At 41.3% G+C, this 26074-nt stretch overlaps 1 protein-coding gene across 1 annotated transcript in view; it reads right to left on the reverse strand.

The window, feature by feature from the left end:
• Nucleotides 1-2216: 2216 nt before the first annotated feature.
• The window catches only part of LOC140364398 (activated CDC42 kinase 1-like), a 29039-nt gene continuing 5181 nt past the window's right edge, over nucleotides 2217-26074 (reverse strand). The window contains exons 2-20 of the mRNA XM_072450514.1: nucleotides 24075-24237; nucleotides 21270-21340; nucleotides 20799-21008; nucleotides 19256-19405; nucleotides 19076-19171; nucleotides 17254-17435; nucleotides 16117-16243; nucleotides 15289-15435; nucleotides 15107-15201; nucleotides 13798-13992; nucleotides 13255-13346; nucleotides 13103-13147; nucleotides 12094-12326; nucleotides 9800-10033; nucleotides 8451-9130; nucleotides 7003-7138; nucleotides 5683-5778; nucleotides 3794-3918; nucleotides 2217-2238 (exon numbers count right to left, since the gene is read on the reverse strand). Of these exons, the coding sequence (XP_072306615.1) occupies nucleotides 2232-2238; nucleotides 3794-3918; nucleotides 5683-5778; nucleotides 7003-7138; nucleotides 8451-9130; nucleotides 9800-10033; nucleotides 12094-12326; nucleotides 13103-13147; nucleotides 13255-13346; nucleotides 13798-13992; nucleotides 15107-15201; nucleotides 15289-15435; nucleotides 16117-16243; nucleotides 17254-17435; nucleotides 19076-19171; nucleotides 19256-19405; nucleotides 20799-21008; nucleotides 21270-21340; nucleotides 24075-24237 (3084 nt within the window). The 3' untranslated portion in view covers nucleotides 2217-2231. The remainder of the gene's footprint in view (nucleotides 2239-3793; nucleotides 3919-5682; nucleotides 5779-7002; nucleotides 7139-8450; nucleotides 9131-9799; nucleotides 10034-12093; nucleotides 12327-13102; nucleotides 13148-13254; nucleotides 13347-13797; nucleotides 13993-15106; nucleotides 15202-15288; nucleotides 15436-16116; nucleotides 16244-17253; nucleotides 17436-19075; nucleotides 19172-19255; nucleotides 19406-20798; nucleotides 21009-21269; nucleotides 21341-24074; nucleotides 24238-26074) is intronic.

Consider the following 26074-nt stretch of genomic DNA (forward strand, 5'->3'; position numbering starts at 1 on the left):
GGGCGCACAAAAAGACCCCCCGTCCCAAACCGGGATGGGGTGTGATGTCATCTGGAGGAGTCGGCGAGAGGCTGTTTGATCTACTCTGACAATTAGACAATGTTGCCCACAAAAGCCATAATGTACCGCACTCCAGTTCCTTTAGTTTAGTGGAATTTACAACTCGCGGCCTTGCACTACTCGCTTGTACTTACTTACAGGTGCACTGTGTGTCTGAGTGTCCGTCCACCTGCTTGTCTCCACGGAAACGCTATTGCTTTGCCAGGAATAGAAGCGGCATAGCGTTACACTTATACCTTGAGAAACAGGCATTCTCACAGTGAACTGGGGCCCTCTGCACGGCTCGGGGCCCTCATTTATAGAGCGTAACGTGGAATTCTTACTAAAAGTGTGTGTACGGACAAAACAGAAACTCATTATCATCGCTCTGAGCAGATTCTGCAATTTTGGGACTGAACCGTTCATTTTAGATCAAGTTGTTTTATGAATTCCAAATTTTAACCTGGAAAGTGACGTACGTTGCATTTTTGTACATGATTTATGAATGAGACGCCTGACCGGTAATTTAGACGCCAGATTACAGTGGATACAAGTCTAATGCCATACTCCGGAACATTTCAGGCACAACAATAACTTCAGGCGTTTGATAATACGCTTTTACATAGAAAGAATGTTTTGCTACAAGACGTTTTTAACAATTTCACGTTAGATTTGCCCGTTCACCTTTTTAACCAGCATGCTTTGAGGTATTTCCAGGTGTGTCTTGCAAAAATGTTGAGTAAATGGATTTAAACATGGATTTAACTGAATATTTGAGAATTTCAGAGCGTCCTGGACAAATTTCTGTACCAAAAAGAGAAAGTAACCGGACAATTATACATTATACGCCACCTTTTTCTACTAAAAGATCTGAATTGATAGTGTTTTAGTAACATCTTTTCAACCAAAAAAAGCGCGCTGTGACTCAAATAAGGCTGAAAAACGCAAAAAAGTAGATTGTTGCATTCAATGAAATATTTTAATAAACAAAATTGAAATTAGAAGTGGAATTAAGACCAGACTTTTCCACAAACTTCAAAATGAACAAATATAGTGATAGAATCAAATTAATCATGATATTAAAAACATTTCAAGTCATATTTATTCTTTTTTTCATGTTTTTATTGTTACACCATATTATAGAACCGCTCAGTAGCATACGCAAAAGTAAAAATCATAATAATGATAATAAAAAATCAGTTTCCAGTACAGCATGAATGTAAAACAAGTCTGAGAACACAAAAAAACAACTCCAATGGACCCAAGTTCACTCAAACGCAGCAGACAGCAGCTTTCCTTCTGACATTATGATTATTATTCACAGTCACGTTATAGTTGCAGATAAAAACAATGCTCTGAAGTGAGTAATGTGTGAAACCGGCAAAGAATTACCCAGAAAAGTCTTTAAATTATCACGTTAAACAGCTGTATTTGTGAGACTTTATGTCAAAATGTGTTATATTTTTGAATTCACGAACAAACAATTGCTATTTGCACATGTTTTTACCGTCTTTGCCTGCGATAATCAAACGTTTACATCAGTTCAGCAGAAGATATTGTCAATTTAGTGCGTAGTTTTATACCATTTGTGTATGAGCCCCTTTTTATGTATGTTTATGCTAATTATGAGGACAATTAGTGGAATTTGTTGGCTGAGAACAGCACGTTTTTGCATATTGCAGTAATCTGTACTCGATAATACACTCACACATACTTGCTTTTGAGTATAGTTAAAGCATTTGGAGTCGTTACAAGAGAACACGCTCATACTGTAGCATGAAACACCCTGCAAGTATCAGAGGGGAATTATTGCACGTCTTTTGGCATCTCAAATGACACGATATACACAACAACACGCTTTCTTAGGACATAGTATGAACGCAGCATCGTAGACCTGTCCAGCAGTCTTAAAACTTCAACAAAATACTGACTCCCACGACCGGAGCCACGTTGTACAGTTGTCACATAAGTTACGTCTTTGTGAAACGTCCCTGATTTAACGTCACTCCACCGAAAGCAAAACGTTGGTAAAGACGAGAAGACACTGGCTCCGGTTACAGTCGCTTTAAAGACAGTAGCCGTAGCAACAAAACATGTTCAGAACGAGGAATAATAAATATGTTAGGTGTGTTTCTGTTGGTGAGTCTGAGGTGGTTCGCAGCAGAATAACTAACTTCAGTCTTGTCCTGCTCTCACGGCCTGGAAAAAACACAAACAGACGACACATTATAACAATTACACGTTATAAAACAGAGCATTTATGTAAACATGTGATAATGGAGCTTTCTTTCCTCTCTTTTGGCCTTATTCTTCTTATATTCAACATATCAAATCGTGCACTTGCTTCTGTTTCCCAGAGCTTTGCATTGCTGCTTTGTTTTGGTTAGTTTACCGTATTTTCCGGAGTATAAGTCGCACCAGCTAAAAAATGCATAAAAGAGTATGCACTGGAGTATGAAATGCAGTTGCAAGCGTAAAAATAACAAATAATATCACATATAAGTCGCTCTGGAGTATAAGTATAAGTATATAAGTATAAATATAAGTGTAAGTCGCACCCCGGCCAAAACTATGAAAAAAGGTAAGACTTTTAGTCCTGAAAATATGGTACATGTTTTATGCTCTTTCTTGCACACGCCAGCATTAAATTGCTGTATTTGTAATAGTAGAAAATAGTTAATCCAGGCTCTATTTCTCTCAGTTCTGGATTATGGCGATATTTTACATATTCTACATATATATTCGTTCAACGGCCTTTAAAAACCTCAGTTTATCTTTCAGCGCTAACGCTCATTAAAGGAGAAGGAAACAGAACTCAGGAGGAATATAATCATTGGATGCCAGAAGAGAACAGCACTGTTGTTTATAAAGCTCACATTGGGATTTATACGGATTATTTAAAGTGCCCCCTACAGGTCGGACGACTCATTGAACTACAATGCAGTAAAGATTAATATATTTAGAATTTTGCAAAAAAAGAAAAGTTAAAATGTTATCACAGAATAGCACATTTTTTAGGTTTATGATTTCACTTCCTGTTTGTAATTGATGACATCACACTAGGATATTACTCAGCAAACAGTGCCTATTTTGTTGAACTAATGTTTAGATTAAAAAAAGAGTTGTTTCTTTGTCTAAATTCTGCATAAATCTTTGATGAATGAGTGTCCCTAGTGTGATGTCACTTCCTGTCATTTTTCTACAGATTTTTCAACTTTTCTCGACAAATACCTGCTCGATTGGTGTAAAACTATAATGTATATGTACGACAGGTATAAATACACCAGATAGAGTCAAAATTAGAAAATCATAAAAACCTGTCATAGGCACTTTAACATGTTTGCAGATCAAGTATTCGTCGTTTAACTGAATCTTTGGACATTCTTATTTTAGACTTTCAGCCACTTTTCTCCAGCCTATGAAACAAAACACAAATGCTCTTTAACTTAAATGATTTTATGGCTTTTAATGAATTCAAAGCACTTATAAAAGACTATCCACGGTGCCAGAGCTCTTGCGTTACACCATTTTATTCCACTTTTATTTTTAGGTATTTGTTAATTGTATTGATTGGATGCTTTATTTGCATTTTAACAAGTTATCGTGTGTTTTCTTCTGTTCACAATCTACAACCGGGTCGTCTTTGAGGGTCGAGTGCCACGTCAGAAAACCGGCTAAAGTGGCTCGAATTGAATTGAATTGAAAAGTCCATTCAGCCCAGTCGGCCCTCTTAAAAACACAGACTGTCAGTTACTTGTTGTGAGGTCCGTATGTGTCGAGCATGAGCGTGCTGGCCTGCTCCAGGTTCCACTGGCAGCTCTGCAGCAGCGTCTCACAGTCGCCTCTGGACCGGAGCCCGAGGCGGAACAACTGCTCCACCTGCAGGACAGAGTGGGACAGAACGTACTACACCGCCAGAGGAAAACATGCACAATCCTGGCATTATTTTCACAAAGAGTCAGGCATAACACGAGGAGCAGTATTCATGTAGAACAGGCAACGTGTCATTTATGTGGGACGCATTGTGATATTAGACAACTCAGTGCACTTTAGTGGAAAGAATTGTCTGCAGAAAGCGAGCAGATATGGGAACAAATCAATCTAAAAGTGATGTGTCCATCCCGGAGACGCCTGTCATGCTGCAATGTCAAATAAATATGGGAAGGAGTGTCTGGAATGCCTGCCAATGTGCTCCCATAAATTTGGATTTGGCTAGATGTTTTTTTTTATTTTTGTTCATTTTATTGTATTTCTGTTTCTGTAATTTCTTTGTGATTTGAATGCATTTTTCCTGCTGTGAAGCACTTTGAATTGCCTTGTGTATGAAATGTGCTCTACAAATAAACTTGCCTTGTAGTTTTTTCTTTAAATTAGCACATTAGCACACTTTCCGTAGAGTTTTTAGTCAAATCACATCTTTGCGCACTGTCTGCATCTACTAATAAAGTGCTTCGCCAACCAGGAAATAGCGCTGGGACTGACAGAGCTTTGGTGAGCAGTTCTAAAGCTGCGCACGTGTCCGAAAATGTATGCAGGGGAATAATATCTAACACATACAGATGCATTAATGATCTGGACAGCCAATTTACTAAGTATGTTCAAATTAAATGGGAAAAATAAGGTGATTTTGTCTTGATGGACGAGGAATGGGAAAATCTTCATAATGTTTCTGTCTTTTTCCTTACTCACAGGGAGGGGCTGGAGGTGGGAGGGGCTGGAGGTGGGAGGGGCTGTGGTTGTGGCACATCATTATCATGTGTTCTGGGACTGTCCTGTTCCACATAAATATTGGATGGGACTCCGCCATCGAGTATTTGGGCCTCAAAACCCCTGCCATGGACAATATTGATGGATACCTCTGGAACATATTACTGAGGGCCGGGGAAAAGGCCATCATAAAAACATGGATGACACAAACTGCTCAGACGATTAAGGACTGGACCCAAACCAAACTGACACTGAACAAAGAACTGAAAATGAAAAACAAAATCACACACAGACTCAATCTCGAAATGGACAAATGTGAAAGAAACTGGACTAAATGTGACTTTTATTTAAAACCTTGTGTGCGTTAACCTTTTCTTCTATGGATGCCTTATTCTTTCTAGAATATTGTTAAAATTACCCAATTTACTGTTTTCTCTTTTAATTTTGAAAAAAAAAAAATGCATACAAATATTAACCAAGTGCCAAATTGATTTTTGAGAGTTGGAACTACCGTATTTTCCGGACTATAAGTCTTTTTTCATAGTTTTGGCCGGAGTGCGACTTATACTTATATTTATACTTATACTCCGGAGCGACTTATATGTGATATTATTTGTTATTTTCACACTTGCAACTGCAAGTGTTCTCTATTATGCATTTTTTGGCTGATGCGACTTATACTCCAGTGCGACTTATACTCCAGAAAATACGGTAGTTAAATTTAAGTACATACTTCCTCCTTTTGGGGCTTTAAATGCACTGCAAACTGAAATATGCCTGACAACAGCCTTCTGCACTGACCACTGCCGACTCCGACTCAGGGGCAAGACACTTTGTCCCTCTTTCCTCCTAAAGATGGAGTCGTGTGAGTGATTGTGGGCGGCGGCCTCAGAGCCTGGCGCAGACTGACAGCCTCATCTTTATTACCATCCTCACCTTTAGATGGTTTACGGCCTGAGGGACGCCCCAGTTGTGAGTGACAAGAGCGGCCCGGCATTCCTCCAGAGTGACACCGTGGACCTCTCCGTGGACCTAAAGAACAATAAAAAGATTACTACATTTAACAATTCATTAGTTTGGACCTCTAGGATTTGAAACACATGGGATTCTTTTAAAAGCAGTTCATATTTCTTATCTCAAGTGCGCGTAGTGAACCAAATTATACCTTAAAAACATAAATTACAAATGTAACCGCGAGTGCAACGCTTAATTCAGTCTAAACGAGGCTAAACCGGGTCAAAAAGAGGACAAAAACATGACTTGAATACTTCTAAAAGGACTAATTCACTCTCTGCTCTAAATTAAAATGCACAATTTGATAAAACACAACGTTCAGATTTGTGTGACTTCACTGTTTCATTTACTTTGTAAACGCTCTCTCTTCTTTCTCACACTTATTGTGCTTTATCTCCTATATTTTGTAAATATAGTTAGTATATTTTTTCTATTTTACTGTACGATAGGGACACGCGCTGGAATAGTTTTTTAATTCAACTGTTTTTGACTTTTTTTCGGCTGGATTTGAGCGTTTTTCGTTGTGTTGTTGTGACGTGAGCTAGCTCCGAGTGAGCCCACCAGCCCCCTCCCCCCCCGCGCGCCCTCCGGCCGCGCTAAAGTACGGCGTGTCGTCGGTACACGTTTATATACACGTTTATATGAAAGAGGAACTTCACGAACGATCGGGACACGCACTGGAATCGCTTTAAATTAACTTGTTTTGACTTTATTCGGCTGGATTGAGTGTTTTCGTCGTGTCGTTGCGATGTGTCTTGGCTCCGGCCCCGCCCCCCGGCTCCGGCCCCGCCCCCCGGCCGGTGCCGTACCGCGTTTCCACAAAGGAGGAACTCATGAAACTGCGGAGAACAGTCGTCTTACCCGGAGATCGTCACGTTATCCCGTCGCAATACTGACCTAACCTAATACTGATGTGCAATTCTGTCGTATGTGCAATTGCTGTTGGAATTCATGTGCAATTCATGTGCAATTACTGTGAAATTCATGTGCAATCTATGTGCTGTCGTGACACATATTCATGTGCAATTACCGTCGGGATCACATGCAATGGTATTTATTTATTTATTTATTTGTCTATGGGAGTTTTTATTTATTTAAAGGAGATCTTCTAGTGAAAGTGTTTTTCAGACTTCCTATAAGTGATCTGTTCTTCTGTATCTACCTCTGTATCTACCTGCGTTGCACCAATGAAATTTCCCCATGTGGGACAATAAAGGAATATCTTATCTTATCTTATCTTACTTTGGCGATGCTCTGCTCAGGATGCATGCTGGGATTTGTGGTCCGTCCGTTGTTGTTGTTGTTGTAGGAGGAGTTTGGTTTGGGAGGCGGCTTCTGCACTATTGGTTTGACGGCGGCCATGTTCGCTGCTCCGTATCTGTACAAACAAACACAGAACAAGCTCGGATCTGCCACTGTCACAAACAAACTCACTTTTGTAATTATGGCACGTGTAATATTTTAAGTTGTTGCAGTATTAGTAGTAATAGTGGAAGTATAGCAGTAAAAATGCAAATTTCTCGACATTTTTCTCTTTTTTTGAGGGATCACAATGTTCGATTTTATTTTGTCTTTTTAAAAACAAATAAAAATGTCTAGTTATACATTTCCTGATCATAAACAATGTAGACTTTTAATTAGTGCCATTTAACAATAAAAAAAAATTGAATTGACTCATTGAACTAAAATGCTAAAAATGCTAAAAATTTCATCACAGAAAATAACTTTTTTTTTAGGTTTATAATTTCACTTCCTGTTGTTGTGATTGATGACATCACAATTAAATTACCCAGCAACCACAGGGCAAAAACTTTAATGTCAAAGTTGTTTTTATTTGACAAATATACGAGAGCGACTTAATTTTGTTGAATTATTGTTTAGAGTCAAAAATGTGTTTCTTTAATGTAAATTATACATAAACATTGACTGGAGTGAGTGTCCCTAGTGTGAGGTCACTTCCTGTAATTTTTCTACAGTTTTGTCAACGTTTTCCCCACAAATACCAACTTGATTGGTGTAAAACTATAATGTCTATGTAAAACAGGTATAAATACACAAAATGAAGTCAAAATTGGAAAATTAAAAAAAAAAATCTTTCGTACACCCTTTAAATAACAAGCAAAAATTGCAAAATCTGATGTGACGAATCAGAGGAAACATGAACGAAAAGAAATCAGACAATTTTGCTGTTTACATTTCATTTTAACAATCTGAGAAGTCCAAAAATGTAATGATAATTAGTCATAATTAGATTTTGAGTGAATGTGTAACAGCAGCCACTGAAATATAATAATAGTGATGGTGATGGAGGCTGTAATAAACTTGAGTACCGTATTTTCCAGACTATAAGTTGCACCTTTTTTAATAATTTTGCCCGGGGTGCGACTTATATAAATATTTATACTTATATACTTATACTCCGGAGCGACTTATATGTGATATTATTTGTTATTTTCACACTTACAACTGCATTTCATACTCCAGTGCAACTTATATATGTTTTTTTTTTTCTCTATTATGCATTTTTTGGTTGGTGCGACTTATACTCCGGAAAATACGGTACTAGAGATGTAATAAAAGTAATGCAGTTGAAGAAGAGTTTATAGAGAGTATATAACAAGTCGCACTATTCATTCATTATTGCAAGAGACTACTTTTACATTTTTGATGATTTATTTATTTAATTTGACCTTTCCAGAAATGCGGGACGCTCTGGCAGAGGGGCCGGGGGTGCGGTCTGTGAGCTGTCAATCAGAGAGGAGAAGCCCCGCCCGTCCCGACAAGCCAGCGGGTCCAGCAGAGACGCCGGCGAGTACGACGAGGCGACTTTGGACGTTTGGGACGCGCCGCCCCCACCTTGAGGAAGGGCGGGCGACGACGACGACAGCGGCGAAGGCGAGGAGTTGGTCGACACGAGGGGCCCCAGGAGCCCCGCCGCCCTCCGCGGGGACGCAGACTGAGGCGGAGGAGGTATCGCCAAAGGAACCAACGGCAGCGGGGGGGACGAGCGCGAGGCCGGCTGGGAAAACGCCATGTGGTCTCGCGGCGGGATTTGCGGGGGCGTGTCTTCGTCGTTGCCCAGGGAGATGGAGCTGGAGCGTGACTGGTTGGATTTTTGGGAGGGGCTGTATTTGGGGTGACGCAGGGGAGGGGCGGGGCTTCGGGGCGGCAGCAGGGGGCGCTGCGGGGGCTGTTTCGGGTGGTGTTGCGTTTGCAGCTCCTCTAAACAGGCGGTGAAGGAGGTGCTGGAGGAGGGCGAGGGCAGGTAGATCTGTCTGTGAGGCGTGAGAGGGGTCAGGGGTAACAGGGGGAGGGGGGATGAGGGGAGCGAGCGGCCCGTCGCCATGGGAACCTGCAGCTTCACCATCACCTGAGACAGAGAGATTGAGGTTTGATGGTGAGAAACAGATAATGTTCAGTGACCATCTTAAATATCTTGTCTCAAAATAAGGTTGTCAATAGAACAAGCCAAAAATATCCAGTTTTACTTAGAATAAGAACAAGACAAGCATTTTCTAACTTGAAATTAGAACAAAAAAAATATTACAGCACAAAAATTACTACAAATACTATTTATACTACTATTTAAGTCAAAATATATTAAACTTGTAAATACTACTTCATTCAATCTTTTACAATTTATTTAATGTTTTTAAACAATCTTGATTTAATAATAATATAATAGTTTTTTTAAGTAGCAGTAAGAACAGACGTTTAGTTTAGTTCAATTCATTTATAGTCACAATTGTAATTTTACAGAATACTAACCCAATGCCAATGATTACATATAACAAATCAATTGAAAGGAAATTGAAAGCATCATAGATCGGGTTTCATAAGGATGAGAAAATCAATATCAAATACCAAACAAAAATAATAAAATTAATTATTGTTAAATGCATTTCTAGAACTTCCCATGGTTTCCAACATTCTACAATCTACCCAGATTTATTCCAAAACAATATATTTTAAAAACTCATTCTGATTTTCTTTCAACAATTCTACATGAAGTTTGATGTATAAATGTCATAAATTGCACCTCTCTCTGTAGTTCCTGGAACAGATCTGCAGACTGGGACTCGTTTCTCGATGGTGTTTTTGTTCCGGCTCCGGCTCCAGCTCCGGCTCCGGCTCCGGCTCCGGCAGAAGTGTCTTCAGTCTGGGTCTTGTTGATGGTCCTCACCTCCTGATCCTCAGACTGGTCCTCGGCCTCTGCAGTGACCTCGTCATAGGCCGGCTGAGGCAGTGGCCAGTCCAGGATGGAGGGCGTGTCCTACAGGAGATAAACACAACTATTTATTTATTCACATTTTTATGACACTATTGAGCCGTGGAGTCATCTTTACTGAAGGATAAAGTGGCTTTGGACCCTTCAAGAATGACTATTACGGACGTCATGGAAGCCGTATTTTCCACACTATAAGGCACACTTAAAATTTAATTTTCTCTAAAAACTACAGCGCTTTATAATTGTGCACCTTATATATGGAAGTATGCTGGTTGTGATTACTGACCTCGCATTTTGTGCTTTACACGTTTTATTTCGCTTAATGCACTTTATAGTCCGGTGCACCTTATAGTGCAGAAAATACGGTAATATGTGACTGCAATATTGACATTATTGTGATATTTTCAATATAGGCTACTTTATTATACAGTAATTTCTGTTATGTTGAAACAAACCTAAATGTGCAAGTCTCAAAAAATGTATCAGACTCTAAAAATAAATGAAACTTAACATAGATAAAACCAAGATTAAATCAAAGCTAATTTAGGACTTAATAAAAAATAATAAACAAAATCTGCCTTTTTCAATTAAAAGAACACATATTATGCAAATTTTACTTTTTTGAGCTTTTAAACATGTTCTTACATCGCTCCCTCATCATAAACACACTTAGCATTAGCATTAGCTTCATTCACACTAGTTTGATGAATCCTGGAAAGCCCCTCTCCCCTCCGAGCGTCAAAAACACTCTACTCTGAATCGTCCATAAATCTTTGCGCTGAAATTAAGGACTTGTTTATCTTAAACTAAGTGTATGTTTAAAGGCCGATAACAATGCAAATAATGCATAATATTTGTCCTTTAAGACACGCAGTTACATTTATATTTATTGATAATCGGCCATAGCTGCGATATCAATATTTTTGCAATGTATTGTCTAGTCCTACCAAATACTGTGGACAGATTTACAAAGACAAAAACATGTTAGTTGATGCTCATTTTGTACTTCTAATCGCTCACATTTGTACGGAGACGCTTCATAATTTGTGCTTGTGACGTTTGGACCGACATGCGCACATCCGACATCCCTTACACCGCCTCTAGGTGCGCATCCCTTACACGCCTCTAGGTGCGCATCCCTTACACGCCTCTAGGTGCGCATCCCTTACACGCCTCTAGGTGCGCATCCCTTACACCGCCTCTAGGGGATTGCATCCCTTACACCGCCTCTAGGTGCGCATCCCTTACACCGCCTCTAGGGGATTGCATCCCTTACACGCCTCTAGGTGCGCATCCCTTACACGCCTCTAGGTGCGCATCCCTTACACGCCTCTAGGTGCGCATCCCTTACACCGCCTCTAGGGGATTGCATCCCTTACACCGCCTCTAGGTGCGCATCCCTTACACCGCCTCTAGGGGATTGCATCCCTTACACCGCCTCTAGGTGCGCATCCCTTACACCGCCTCTAGGTGCACATCCCTTACACCGCCTCTAGGGGATTGCATCCCTTACACGCCTCTGGGTCCGCATCCCTTACACCGCCTCTAGGGGATTGCATCCCTTACACGCCTCTAGGTGCGCATCCCTTACACCGCCTCTAGGGGATTGCATCCCTTACACGCCTCTAGGTGCGCATCCCTTACACGCCTCTAGGTGCGCATCCCTTACACCGCCTCTAGGTGCGCATCCCTTACACCGCCTCTAGGGGATTGCATCCCTTACACGCCTCTAGGTGCGCATCCCTTACACCGCCTCTAGGGGATTGCATCCCTTACACCGCCTCAAGGTGCGCATCCTTTACACGCCTCTAGGTGCGCATCCCTTACACCGCCTCTAGGGGATTGCATCCCTTACACCGCCTCTAGGGGATTGCATCCCTTACACCGCCTCTAGGGGATTGCATCCCTTACACCGCCTCTAGGTGCGCATCCCTTACACCGCCTCTAGGTGCGCATCCCTTACACCGCCTCTAGGTGCGCATCCCTTACACCGCCTCTAGGTGCGCATCCCTTACACCGCCTCTAGGTGCGCATCCCTTACACCGCCTCTAGGTGCGCATCCCTTACACTGAAATGTACTGAACGCACTCATCGGCCGCTCGTACCGTCAGCGTGTCGTCGTCCCGCGGGTGGGTTTCGGCGAGCGGGGACGGCGTGGTGGAGCTGAAGCTGTCGTCGGTGAAGTCTATGAGGGACACTTCGCTCCTGGCCGATCGGACCCCCGCCTCCCACGGGCGGAGCTTCAGACCCAGAGACACGCCCAGCTTTTTCAGACTGGACGAAGCGCCGCCCTCGTCCTCGTCCTCGTAATCGTCCAGCACAGAGTCGTAAAATGGCTCTGGAAATACAAAGCAGTTCTTGATACGCTCATGAATTCAGTTTGACAAAATATATACACGAGGATGAAGTGTTTTCTAAGTTAGTCATAATTAATCAAATATATAATCTGTAATATTGATTTATTTTAAACCAGGTTCAATCATTTCTTGGATGATCTGATAGTAATCTACTGCTGGTATAATAATAACTTAACTTAAACTGCATATACCGTATTTTCCGCACTATAAGGCGCACTTTAAAGCCTTTGATTTTCTCAAAAAACGACAGTGCGCCTTATAAATTGATTAATTCTGGTTGTACTTACTGACCTTGAAGCGATTTTGTGTGGTACACGTTTTGTTTCGCTTAGTGCCTTATAGTGTGGAAATTACGGTACTTAGAAAAGGCCAGTTTTCTGTGCACACAATATTACACACTGTACACACATTATTACACACTGTACACACCATCATGAAAGAGAGGGCGGTACAGACAAAAATGAATATCGAAATACTTTTTTGGAGTATCCCCACAACAATATTCAGACAATATCATGTAAATTCAACAGAAAAGTGCTAAAACGTGTCTTTAAATGTATAAATTGAGGTTTAAGTAAAACGTTACCCATAAAAGTGAAGAAATATCACGTTTGTTTGAAAGATGAAGACGTATTATTCTCAAATTTTGTCACGTTCTTTATTAAAAACAACATATTATTCAAAATGTGCACATTTTCTGACAACATTCATGACATTATACATTTTTGATGAATAAAAATCAAAAGCTGTGACTTACTCTTCAGCAGAATGGCAGGCTGAGGCGGCCGAGGTGGAGGTTGTTCTAACAAAAACAGGAAACATATTAATTATTTTCTGCTTAATTTGTTCAAGACGTCAACAAAAAGTAAATAACACCAAAGTAATGTTTATAATGTATATTTGTCTTACTTTTGGCACGGTTTGGAAGTTTGGTTGGTCTTGCTTCAGCTGGAGTTTTACCAAGAACATCCGGAGGGTCCATTGGGTTTCCTAAATACAAACTAAAGAGCAAAAGAAATAATGAACATTTCAAAACAGCAGCAAATTGTGCGTCTCCTGCACATACACCGATAAATAAATGAGCTGTGCTGCCCTCTGGTGAACGGAAGAAGCATTGAGTCATGTGTAAATGACAAAAAAGGACTTATTCCTGTATTTTGCAAGTCAAATAAAATGTTTTTTGGACAAACATCATCAGCAGTATGACAAAGAAATCTCTATCTGTCACAATCTAGTTCAAAAATTAAACATCTCAACTAATAAAACATAAAAATCACTTGCAGTTTAGAATTATTATTTAGTGTTCAAGTTGCCATAGTGGGAGTGTTAAAGACAGCAATGATTCAATCTCAAAAATATATCCAAATACTGCTGATAACGTTGTACAACATTCCATTCATGTGTATTTGTTTATGCTTTCTGAAAATGTGAGCCGGGCGAAACAGAACGGACCTGTCGATGCGGTCGGCGAAGCCCCAGCTCCTGTGCGGGTCCGTGTCGCCGTGCCCCGTGTGGATGAAGGAGTGTTTGAGCGGGCGGCTGATGTCCTGCGCCGACAGACCCGCCACCGACGTGACCACGTGGCGAGGGAACTGCCCCATGCGGAGGCTGCGACGATTCTGGCCACGCCACCAGTAATGCTCCGCCCTGACGCCAACGACACGCCACAGGAAGAACGTGGATTTAACGTTTAATTACATCATCACGTTTCTAGTTCTGAGGTTCTGAAATCGCACATGGACTGATACGTGTCTGCTGTAAGTTCAAATCTTAGTCCTAGAACCTCGACTGTTATCGATACAGTATTTTCTGGAGTATAAGTCACACTGGAGTATGAAATGCAGTTGCAAGTGTGAAAATAACAAATAATGTCACATATAAGTCGCTCTGGAGTATAAGTATATAAGTATAAATATAAGTATAAGTTGCACCCCGGCCAAAACTATGAAAAAAGGTGCAACTTATAGTCCGGAAAATACGGTATGTTTTATGTTGTTGCCGTTTCAGTTCCAGAACAAACTCCCTGCATAAGACAAATAAAAATAAAGAGCGCTGCATGGGAACTTAAATGTCCAAAAAACAGGTGCTCACTTAAAGCCATGCAACAATAAAGGCTTTTTAATATTGTTTTTGTAAATTAACAAAGTGCCTTGGATATTCCTGTCTTTGGGAATACTCAACATGTGTTTTTTATTTATATTTTGCTGCAATTTATACCTGTGAAACTCCCTGGATATTTTCTATTAGTGCCACAATGAACAATTATCATTTAAGGATCATTCTTTTAATCAATCGATCAGTTAGTGGTTCAAAATGCCTGTGATAATGAGATTTTTACGGGAATAAAAAAGATAAAGTGCTGCTGCGAGAACAAAAAAATGTTTATTCATCGTAACCTGTATCATTTTGATGTATTCACTGAGACATAGTAAAACCTTCTCTCTAATCACACTGAGTTCAGACCAGACGAGGACTATTCAATTAATAAAGTAATTGAGAATTATTTCAACAATAGATTAGTTGTGATTTATCGGGGCGACCGCCATTTCTGGAGGTAAAATGGCAATAAAATGACATAGAATAACTTTAACCAGATTAAGTTAGAAAGCTCAATATATTACAGAGGTTCATGTTACTTCATGATACTTTGACCATCACCATCAGCTCTAAACCGCCGCCACTTACATGAAACGGTCAAATTCAATTTCAAAGCTTTCTGCGGCGAGATCAGCGAGCGCCGGAGCTCACGACTCATTCTCACCTGCCCTCGATGATGGTGATGACGTCGTTCATCTTGATCTGCAGCTTGTCCTCCTCCTCAAAGTCCTGCAAAGCTCTCATGTCGGTGGGCATCGTCTACAACGAGGTAAACATAACACAATGAACATTTAAAGACACGAGAAAGTGTTTAGGCTCGGTGTATTGTAGCGTAGATGTCAATACCTCGAGCAGGAAGTCTCTGAGAGCGACGAAGGTGGGCCTGTCCTCGGGCTTCGGGCTCCAGCACTGCAGCATCACGTTATAAATGTCCTGAGGGCAGTCGTCCGGCTTGGACAGACGCTCGGCCTCCACGTCCACCTTATGGAGGATCTGGAGACGGCAGAGACGCGTCAAACGGGCGCTTTCCGAGGCTGGAAACCAAACTACATATATTCAAACCTCAAAATATCTCTTTTCTTTGCAGAGGAAGAGGATTTACACAGATGAATTTGCCCATTTACTGTGAATGTTGGTTATTCCGCTTGTCTTTATTGACCAATGGATTAACTTTCTGTTGAACAAATCGACCATACATGCGTTTGCACATCCGGGAACTTGTACAGTAGCAACTGAGTCCGCCATTTTGAAAGGGGCACAACAGCACATCTACTACACACGATATCCAGGAAATATGAGGCCAAAATGCCAAAAACCTGCGTTCTGTCAGGACTGTTGTCAGACCAAGGAATGATAGCTTTGTCGTGTGCCTTAGTTTGCCGTTTTCGTCTAAAGAATGAAAGTATCCGTAGCTCATTATGCCGTAGAAAAGGATGCAGTCGTGGTGGTTTATATACATCGCGTGCCCCTTTCAAAATGGCCGCTATGGGGAAATCCCGGATGTATGACGTCACCGCGAACGCATGTATTGGACCAGCCACGGCAGCCAACACTCTTTTCTCCCAAGCGAAAACTCCTGAAGCCTCGACCTCCTCCGGGTTCAAAGGTCACGATTAACACGCTCCGTATCGCATCAGGAACAAACACGATGCACAGACTTGTCTCGGCCTTTACCTGGCTTCCGTTGAGCCCCAGCCACGGCTCGTGTCCGTGCGTGAACATCTCCCACAGGGTCACTCCGAACATCCAGGTGTCGGACGCGTGAGAAAAGCTGCGAGATTTGAGCGACTCCGGAGCGCACCTGGACAACGCATCGACAACCGACGACACAAGTTAGACCAGAATCAATGAAACACATCATTAAACACACATATTCTGCGTTAAGCGTGTTGTTGTTGGCCTGTGTTACATGTTGGCAATTACTTTATATCTGTGAGGCGTTCTTCCGTTGTGTTAGCGCTCCATCGACTGGCAGCAAAGGGAAAAAAAACTGAAGCTAACTAGCCCCAGACGTGCTAATGCAGGCGATCTGTGGTTACGCACATGATTTGACAGGAAGAAGAAACGCTCAGAATGTATGTGAAGATGATTGATGGATTTAAAAACTGTGGCGCGAGTCTAAGAAACTTGAAACCGTTTTTGTGAGGCTCAGAGGGAGATAACTTACCGTATTTTCCCCACTATAAGGCGCACTTAAAAGCCTTTAATTTTCTCAAAAAACTAAAGTGCGCCGAAGTGATTTTGTGTGGTACACGTTTTGTTTCGCTTAATGTGCCTCATAGTCCGGTGCGTCTTATATATGAAAAATGATCGAAAATAGACCATTCATTGACAGTGCGCCTTATAGTGCAGAAAATACAGTAATAAGATTTACTTTTGGAGCGCGAATGAAGCTAAACTAATGTGTGGTTTTGATGACGGAATTATGTTAAAATGTGGTTAAACAATAATATAATGACTAATATATGTCCTTTAACAAAAACATGAGGAGAAAAATATAGTCTTTAACAATCATTTAGTCGCTATGATCGGTGGCGAAAAGTTGCAACTACAGGCCATCCACCACGTCGCACCTTTTTTCATAGTTTTGGCGACTTATACGATTTATACTTATATACTTATACTCCGGAGCGACTTATATGTGATACTATTTGTTATTTTCACACTTGCAACCGCATTTTAAACTCCAGTGCGACTTATATATGTTTTTTTCTCACGGTAAAATACAGTAATTATTAATATATGCTGTACGGACTGAACTCTCCGATGCCTTTGCTAACGCCGTGGCGGTGAAACTACGAGGCGGCCCACCAGGGGAATGGGATCTTGTGCCCCTCCTCCATGATGTAATGGTCCGTGTGAGTCGGCAGCGCCCTCATCAAACCGAAGTCTCCGATCTTCACCGTTTCGTTCGTGGACAGAAGGACGTTTCGAGCCGCCAGGTCCCGGTGCAGGAAACGCTTGGACTCCAAGTAGGCCATGCCGCACGCCACCTACAGGCGGCCGGAGGCATAACGGGACGAGTCAGAATGTGTGCTCCGTGTATCTTTGACCAAAAGCATATCATTACTTCAAGTTTTCAGGGGAATAGTACAAGATTCCCAAGGGACGTGTCTTAAAATTAGATTAAATTGATTTTAGATTAGATTAAACTTTATTACTGGTATTTGAGTGATATTATTGAGGAAGAAAACTTGTTAAGGAATACATTGTGTGTAAAATTCCCAAAACAAGTGCAAATAGTGATTGGAATCAAAATATATAAATTTTTAACTTAATATGCCGGGACTATGTTTGTATTTGTGTTTAGTTGATGATAGATTTCTTTTATTTAAAATTCTACTCTCTCTAGTCGTTCTGTTCTGTTTATGTGTTTGTAAAATTTGATAAATACAAATTCAATAAATAAATAAATAAACCAATTTTAATAAAACATTTTGAATTCATGTTTAATTCATTTAAATTCAAGTATCATTTGTTTAAGCTTGATCTGAAGTCTATATTAAAGCTGAAGTATCTGATTTTTAAATTGTGAAAAGAGGATGTTTATCTAATTTGTTCCTTTGTCACGTCACTAATATTTAAAACCGATTTTACTGACAGAAAAGTGAAGCAAAGACAATCGTCCCAAAGCGCCGTATACTGCAGCAACGTACACTTTATTTGAAATACTTTCTAATTGGATGAAGACAGCATGCAGCAGTCTGATTATTGTCATCGAGGAGGATATGGGTAATACAGCTTTAAAAACAAACAAAAAACATTTAAATCAGTGACAAAGGTTTGAATAATTTTGAGTTTATGTGTAAAAATAGTGCCTGTGTTTTCCCTCAAAAAAGTATTCCATAAAGGGACAAGAGTGAATGTTTTTCTACTCATCCAACTCGTTTCTTCACTTCTGACAGTGGATACTCGCATTAAATATCTCACAACGTCTTCACGAGGGATGTCACGATATCACATGTTAGTGTTGCGATTATTGTGAGAAAAAACATCACGATCTAACGATTATTCACGATTATTGAGACTGTGACTGAACAAAAGTGAAATGTTAAAAATTTCTTTCAATCCCGTCGTCTGACATGTGACTGTTCCTCAAGTTTGTGAGCGACTTTATGATTAAAACCCAAGATAAATGTGACAAAAACCGCCAGATGCAAAACATATTTACATTTAAGTTTGTTTTTTGGACTATATATTGAACAAAAAATATTCAATTTTGCTTCTAAAACTGTCACAATTGTTATTTTTGTTTTTTAAGATTATATTGTGACCTAATAAATCACAATAATATTTTGGTTCTTAAGATGATATTGTGAAGATTAACCTAATAAACCTTGACGTCTCCAGTCTTCACTCAACTAAGCTTTTGTCCAGTTGACAGATTTCAACTTTATTTTGCTTTATACTATTTAAAAAAAACACACACACAAAAAACACATACACAAAAAACACAAAAAAAAAAAAACACACACACACATTTTTGAGACATACAGTAGGACCACACGTTTACACAGTTGGACGTGATGCAAAAAATATGTGCTAAACAACAGGAATTCAGCGTTTTTATCTGCCTTTACTGCTTTTACTGCTTTTACTACTTTAGTTTAGGTCTTCCTGCGGTGACACTGACCTGCACGGCGTAATTGCACAGCGACGAGATCAGGATGTGGCCCTGGCGTTTCCGGAGCCGGTCCAAAAGCGAACCCAGGGGCGCCAACTCGGTCACCTGCGCACAGCGGAGCGGCGTTAGCGTTAGCGAGCGCGGGCGTTTCATTGTATTGAACCGCGGCGGGTTTCCCCCATCGCTCACCATCTTCATGGGCTGAGTGAGCACGATCCCGTGGAGGCGGATGAGGTTTTGGTGGTTGAGCGAGTGCATGGCGTTGACCTCTCTGATGAAGTCGTCCAGGCCGTCGGAGTCCAGCACGCCGGCCTTCAGACACTTCACCGCCACTGACAGCTACGAAAACAAACGTGGAACGACAGCGCGGACACACGTTTAAAAGTGCAGTGCAGTGCTTTCAATAAACAGTAGACGGAGCAATATTTCTGGGGTTTAACGTTTGTTTAACTGCGTCATTTGTATTGGCGCTAGTGGTGATATGCTAATGCTAATGCTAAAATAAACGACAGCCATGACACATGCTGCGTTTTTTTATTCACTGCAACTCTTATTTTTGTAAATGTAATGCACATTTAGAAAGAGTTTACAGGGATGGATCATGTTTAAGGTTTATTGTGTCAGTGGATTGTAACGCTGTTCAATATTGTCATCTATAAAGGTATTTTAGCGGTCAAAGTCCAGCGCGCCGGCCTTCAGACAGAAAACAAACGGGGGAAGACAGCGCGGACACACGTTTAAAAGTGCAGTGCAGTACTTTCAATAAACAGTAGATGGAGCAATATTTCTGGGGTTTGATATTTGTTTTACTGCGTCATTTGTATTTGCGCTAGCGGTGAAATGCTAAATACTAATGATAAAATGAGCCATGACCCGTTCTGTGTTTTATTATTCACTGCAACTCTTATTTTTGTAACTATGATGAAAATTTAGAAAGAGTTTACAGGGATGGATCATGTTTAAGGTTTATTGTGTCACTGGATTATAGCGGTGTTCAATATTTTGAAATGCTAAAGCAAAACGCTAATTGCTAATGCTAAAATAAACGACAGCCATGACGCATTGTACCTTATATTATTTACTGTTTTCTGTTCTCATCTGTGTTTCACTGTCGCCCTCCGAGACGACTGCTGTTGTGATTTTACAAAAATAAATGGAATTGAATTGAATTTAAGTCTGAATGTAATTTTTTGTCAGTGTCAGTCCAGTCCTTAGTTGTTAGTGAGGTTTGCATCAGCTGTTTCCTAGCGATGGCCTTTTTAACTGCAGCCAAAAGTGTATTCCACAGATATCCGTTAATTTTGTCCATGGCTGGAGTTTTGAGGCCCAAGTACATAATATACATAACATACATATGGCAGTGTCAAAAAACAGTCTAATATTTTTGAATGACAGGACACACTTTCTCCTAAAGTTAGCATTTCCCTGTGTGCACTTTGACCTGAGTTCATTTAATTCTATGTCGCAAATTATTCTTGAAAACCTGATAAAGAGCTTTGTCTGGACAGGGTTGTTCTACGGCAGAGACTGTTTTTGTTTCATTATAGCAAATAAAAGATTAAACCAACTGGTACATATATATTGCAGAGGAATCATAACAAACATTAGCAGTTTCTTCAAATCCTCCATAATCAGTTTGGGTCTTTTTTTATCAAGATTTGAGCGAAAAACATGCAATGAAATAAAAAATACACTGTTCCACTGTGAAAAGTGTCTGTGTTTTGTGTCGTACCACTCGGCCGTTGGGTGCGGTCCAGTCTCCCCTGCGCACCACCCCAAACGTTCCGTCGCCGAGCCGCTCGAGCAGCTGCAGCTCTGGCTCTCTGATGAGGCAGGTGAGAGAAGCCCCGCCCTCGCCGCCGCCCGGAGCCGCGTCCCCCGACGCCCCCTGAACGCTGCTGTGCTGCTGGGGGTCCGAGTCCGGCCGCTTCACTGGAAACACCTGCAGACATTTGATTAGAAATTCAACTGTATATTCTGTGTACATAGTAAGCCTATTTATTTTTATTTTTTTATCTTACAGCAGATTTAAATAGTTTTTCTTTTTGACTTATCGGTATATAGGTTGTTTTATCATTGTTCATTATTTATCTTGCACCGAGTCACCAAAACAAGTTCCTCTGTGGGTTAGATTCTGAAATGAATGATTTAATATTCAAAGACAAAAATCCAATCATAACAAAAGTGTGTGTTTGGTGCAAACCTTGCTCATCCAGGACTTGCGTTTGTAAAGAGCTCTTCTTCTCTTGACGGCCTCCCACAGCCTCCTTTGGCCTGGAACGACACAGACACTTTCAGATGCTGTCAGACACTTTCAGACACTTTCAGACGCTTTCAGACACTTTCAGACGCTTTCAGACACTTTCAGACACTTTCAGACGCTTTCAGACACTTTCAGACACTTTCAGACACTTTCAGACGCTTTCAGACACTAACAGACGCTTTCAGACACTTTCAGACGCTTTCAGACACTTTCAGACGCTTTCAGACCCTTTCAGACACTTTCAGACGCTTTCAGACGCTATCAGACACTTTCAGACGCTTTCAGACACTTTCAGACGCTTTCAGACACTTTCAGACGCTTTCAGACGCTATCAGACACTTTCAGACGCTTTCAGACACTTTCAGACGCTTTCAGACACTTTCAGACGCTTTCAGACGCTATCAGACACTTTCAGACGCTTTCAGACACTTTCAGACACTTTCAGACGCTTTCAGACGCTATCAGACACTTTCAGACGCTTTCAGACACTTTCAGACGCTTTCAGACGCTTTCAGACGCTATCAGACACTTTCAGACACTTTCAGACACTTTCAGACGCTTTCAGACGCTATCAGACACTTTCAGACGCTTTCAGACACTTTCAGACGCTTTCAGACACTTTCAGACGCTTTCAGACGCTTTCAGACGCTATCAGACACTTTCAGACACTTTCAGACACTTTCAGACACTTTCAGACGCTTTCAGACGCTATCAGACACTTTCAGACACTTTCAGACGCTTTCAGACACTTTCAGACACTTTCAGACGCTTTCAGACACTTTCAGACGCTTTCAGACGCTTTCAGACGCTTTCAGACGCTTTTAGATGCTTTCAAATACTTTCAGACACTTTCAGACGCTTTCAGACACTTTCAGACACTTTCAGACGCTTTCAGACGCTATCAGACACTTTCAGACGCTTTCAGACACTTTCAGACGCTTTCAGACACTTTCAGACGCTTTCAGACGCTATCAGACACTTTCAGACACTTTCAGACACTTTCAGACGCTTTCAGACGCTATCAGACACTTTCAGACGCTATCAGACACTTTCAGACGCTTTCAGACACTTTCAGACGCTTTCAGACACTTTCAGACGCTTTCAGACGCTTTCAGACGCTATCAGACGCTATCAGACACTTTCAGACACTTTCAGACACTTTCAGACACTTTCAGACGCTTTCAGACGCTATCAGACACTTTCAGACACTTTCAGACGCTTTCAGACACTTTCAGACGCTTTCAGACGCTTTCAGACACTTTCAGACGCTTTCAGACGCTATCAGACACTTTCAGACGCTTTCAGACACTTTCAGACGCTTTCAGACACTTTCAGACGCTTTCAGACGCTTTCAGACGCTTTTAGACGCTTTCAAATACGTTCAGACACTTTCAGACGCTTTCAGACGCTATCAAATACTTTCAGACACTTTCAGACGCTTTCAAATACTTTCAGACACTTTCAGACGCTTTCAAATACTTTCAGACACTTTCAGACGCTTTCAAATACTTTCAGACACTTTCAGACGCTTTCAAATACTTTCAGATGCTTTCAGACGCTTTCAAATACTTTCAGACACTTTCAGACGCTTTTCAGATACTTTCAGACGCTTTCAGACGCTTTCAGACGCTTTCAGACGCTTTCAGACACTTTCAGACTCTTTCAGACGCTTTCAGACGCTTTTAGACGCTTTCAAATACGTTCAGACACTTTCAGACGCTTTCAGACGCTATCAAATACTTTCAGACACTTTCAGACGCTTTCAAATACTTTCAGACACTTTCAGACGCTTTCAAATACTTTCAGACACTTTCAGACGCTTTCAAATACTTTCAGACACTTTCAGACGCTTTCAAATACTTTCAGACACTTTCAGACGCTTTCAGACGCTTTCAAATACTTTCAGACACTTTCAGACACTTTCAGATGCTTTCAGACGCTTTCAGACACTTTCAGATACTTTCAGACGCTTTCAGACACTTTCAGATACTTTCAGACGCTTTCAGACACTTTCAGACTCTTTCAGACGCTTTCAGACACTTTCAGATACTTTCAGACGCTTTCAGACACTTTCAGACTCTTTCAGACGCTTTCAGACGCTTTCAAATACTTTCAGACACTTTCAGACGCTTTCAAATACTTTCAGACACTTTCAGACGCTTTCAAATACTTTCAGACACTTTCAGACGCTTTTCAGATACTTTCAGACGCTTTCAGACGCTTTCAGACGCTTTCAGACACTTTCAGACACTTTCAGATACTTTCAGACGCTTTCAAATACTTTCAGACACTTTCAGACGCTTTCAAATACTTTCAGACACTTTCAGACGCTTTCAGACACTTTCAGACGCTTTCAGACGCTTTCAGACACTTTCAGACGCTTTCAGACACTTTCAGATACTTTCAGACTTTAGATCAGACTGAGACGAGATAAATCCATTTAGACTCGAGAGAAGCCGCAGTTTAATCTTCTATTATATATTTATTTCTGTACTTTAGTCTTTACATTTACAGTCTTCACTTTTTGTGCAATACTTGAACTATCCAAGACAATTAAAGACATGATTTAGCATATTAATGATGGATTGTAGAAATATGAATTGACTATGATTATTGTGATTATTATGATTATTGTGATATTATAATGCTTGTGATTATTGTGAAATTATAATTATTGTGATTATAATGATTATTATGGCTCTTGTGATATTATAATGCTTGTGATTATTGTGGACGATCACGCACCGGGACGTCCCATGCCGATCTTCTCCAGGTCCTCGTTCTTGACATAATCGAAGTGGGACAGTCGGGTGACGTTGAGCTCGTCTCGGACCCGGATGAAATACTGTTGGAGCTGGACGTCGGTGAGAAGCTCCAGGAGCCACTCGGTCCCCTCCTCGCTCTGCATCTGCACACGCGGGACACACGGCAACACGTCAGGTGCAACACGTCAGGTGCAACATGTCAGGTGCAACACGTCAGGTAACTTTGCTACAACACGTCAGGTAACTGTACTACAACACGTCAGGTAACTGTACTACAACACGTCAGGTAACTGTACTACAACACGTCAGGTAACTGTGCTACAACACGTCAGGTAACTGTGCTACAACACGTCAGGTAACTGTGCTACAACACGTCAGGTAACTGTACTACAACACGTCAGGTAACTGTGCTACAACACGTCAGGTAACTGTGCTACAACACGTCAGGTAATTGTGCTACAACACGTCAGGTAACTGTGCTACAACACGTCAGGTAACTGTGCTACAACACGTCAGGTAACTGTGCTACAACACGTCAGGTAACTGTGCTACAACACGTCAGGTAACTGTACTACAACACGTCAGGTAACTGTACTACAACACGTCAGGTAACTGTGCTACAACACGTCAGGTAACTGTGCTACAACACGTCAGGTAACTGTGCTACAACACGTCAGGTAACTGTGCTACAACACGTCAGGTAACTGTACTACAACACGTCAGGTAACTGTACTACAACACGTCAGGTAACTGTGCTACAACACGTCAGGTAACTGTGCTACAACACGTCAGGTAACTGTGCTACAACACGTCAGGTAACTGTACTACAACACGTCAGGTAACTGTACTACAACACGTCAGGTAACTGTGCTACAACACGTCAGGTAACTGTGCTACAACACGTCAGGTAACTGTACTACAACACGTCAGGTAACTGTACTACAACACGTCAGGTAACTGTACTACAACACGTCAGGTAACTGTACTACAACACGTCAGGTAACTGTGCTACAACACGTCAGGTAACTGTGCTACAACACGTCAGGTAACTGTACTACAACACGTCAGGTAACTGTGCTACAACACATCAGGTAACTGTACTACAACACGTCAGGTAACTGTACTACAACACGTCAGGTAACTGTACTACAACACGTCAGGTAACTGTGCTACAACACGTCAGGTAACTGTGCTACAACACGTCAGGTAACTGTGCTACAACACGTCAGGTAACTGTACTACAACACGTCAGGTAACTGTGCTACAACACGTCAGGTAACTGTGCTACAACACGTCAGGTAACTGTACTACAACACGTCAGGTAACTGTGCTACAACACGTCAGGTAACTGTGCTACAACACGTCAGGTAACTGTACTACAACACGTCAGGTAACTGTGCTACAACACGTCAGGTAACTGTACTACAACACGTCAGGTAACTGTGCTACAACACGTCAGGTAACTGTGCTACAACACGTCAGGTAACTGTGCTACAACACGTCAGGTAACTGTGCTACAACACGTCAGGTAACTTACTACAACACGTCAGGTAACTGTACTACAACACGTCAGGTAACTGTGCTACAACACGTCAGGTAACTGTGCTACAACACGTCAGGTAACTGTGCTACAACACGTCAGGTAACTGTACTACAACACGTCAGGTAACTGTGCTACAACACGTCAGGTAACTGTGCTACAACACGTCAGGTAACTGTGCTACAACACGTCAGGTAACTGTACTACAACACGTCAGGTAACTGTACTACAACACGTCAGGTAACTGTACTACAACACGTCAGGTAACTGTACTACAACACGTCAGGTAACTGTACTACAACACGTCAGGTAACTGTACTACAACACGTCAGGTAACTGTGCTACAACACGTCAGGTAACTGTGCTACAACACGTCAGGTAACTGTGCTACAACACGTCAGGTAACTGTGCTACAACACGTCAGGTAACTGTGCTACAAC

This window comes from Eucyclogobius newberryi, unplaced genomic scaffold, assembly GCF_026437365.1.
Source record: "Eucyclogobius newberryi isolate DKJ021-1_F unplaced genomic scaffold, fEucNew1.0.hap1 SCAF_18, whole genome shotgun sequence".
In the NCBI taxonomy this organism is placed as follows: Eukaryota; Metazoa; Chordata; class Actinopteri; order Gobiiformes; family Gobiidae; genus Eucyclogobius; species Eucyclogobius newberryi.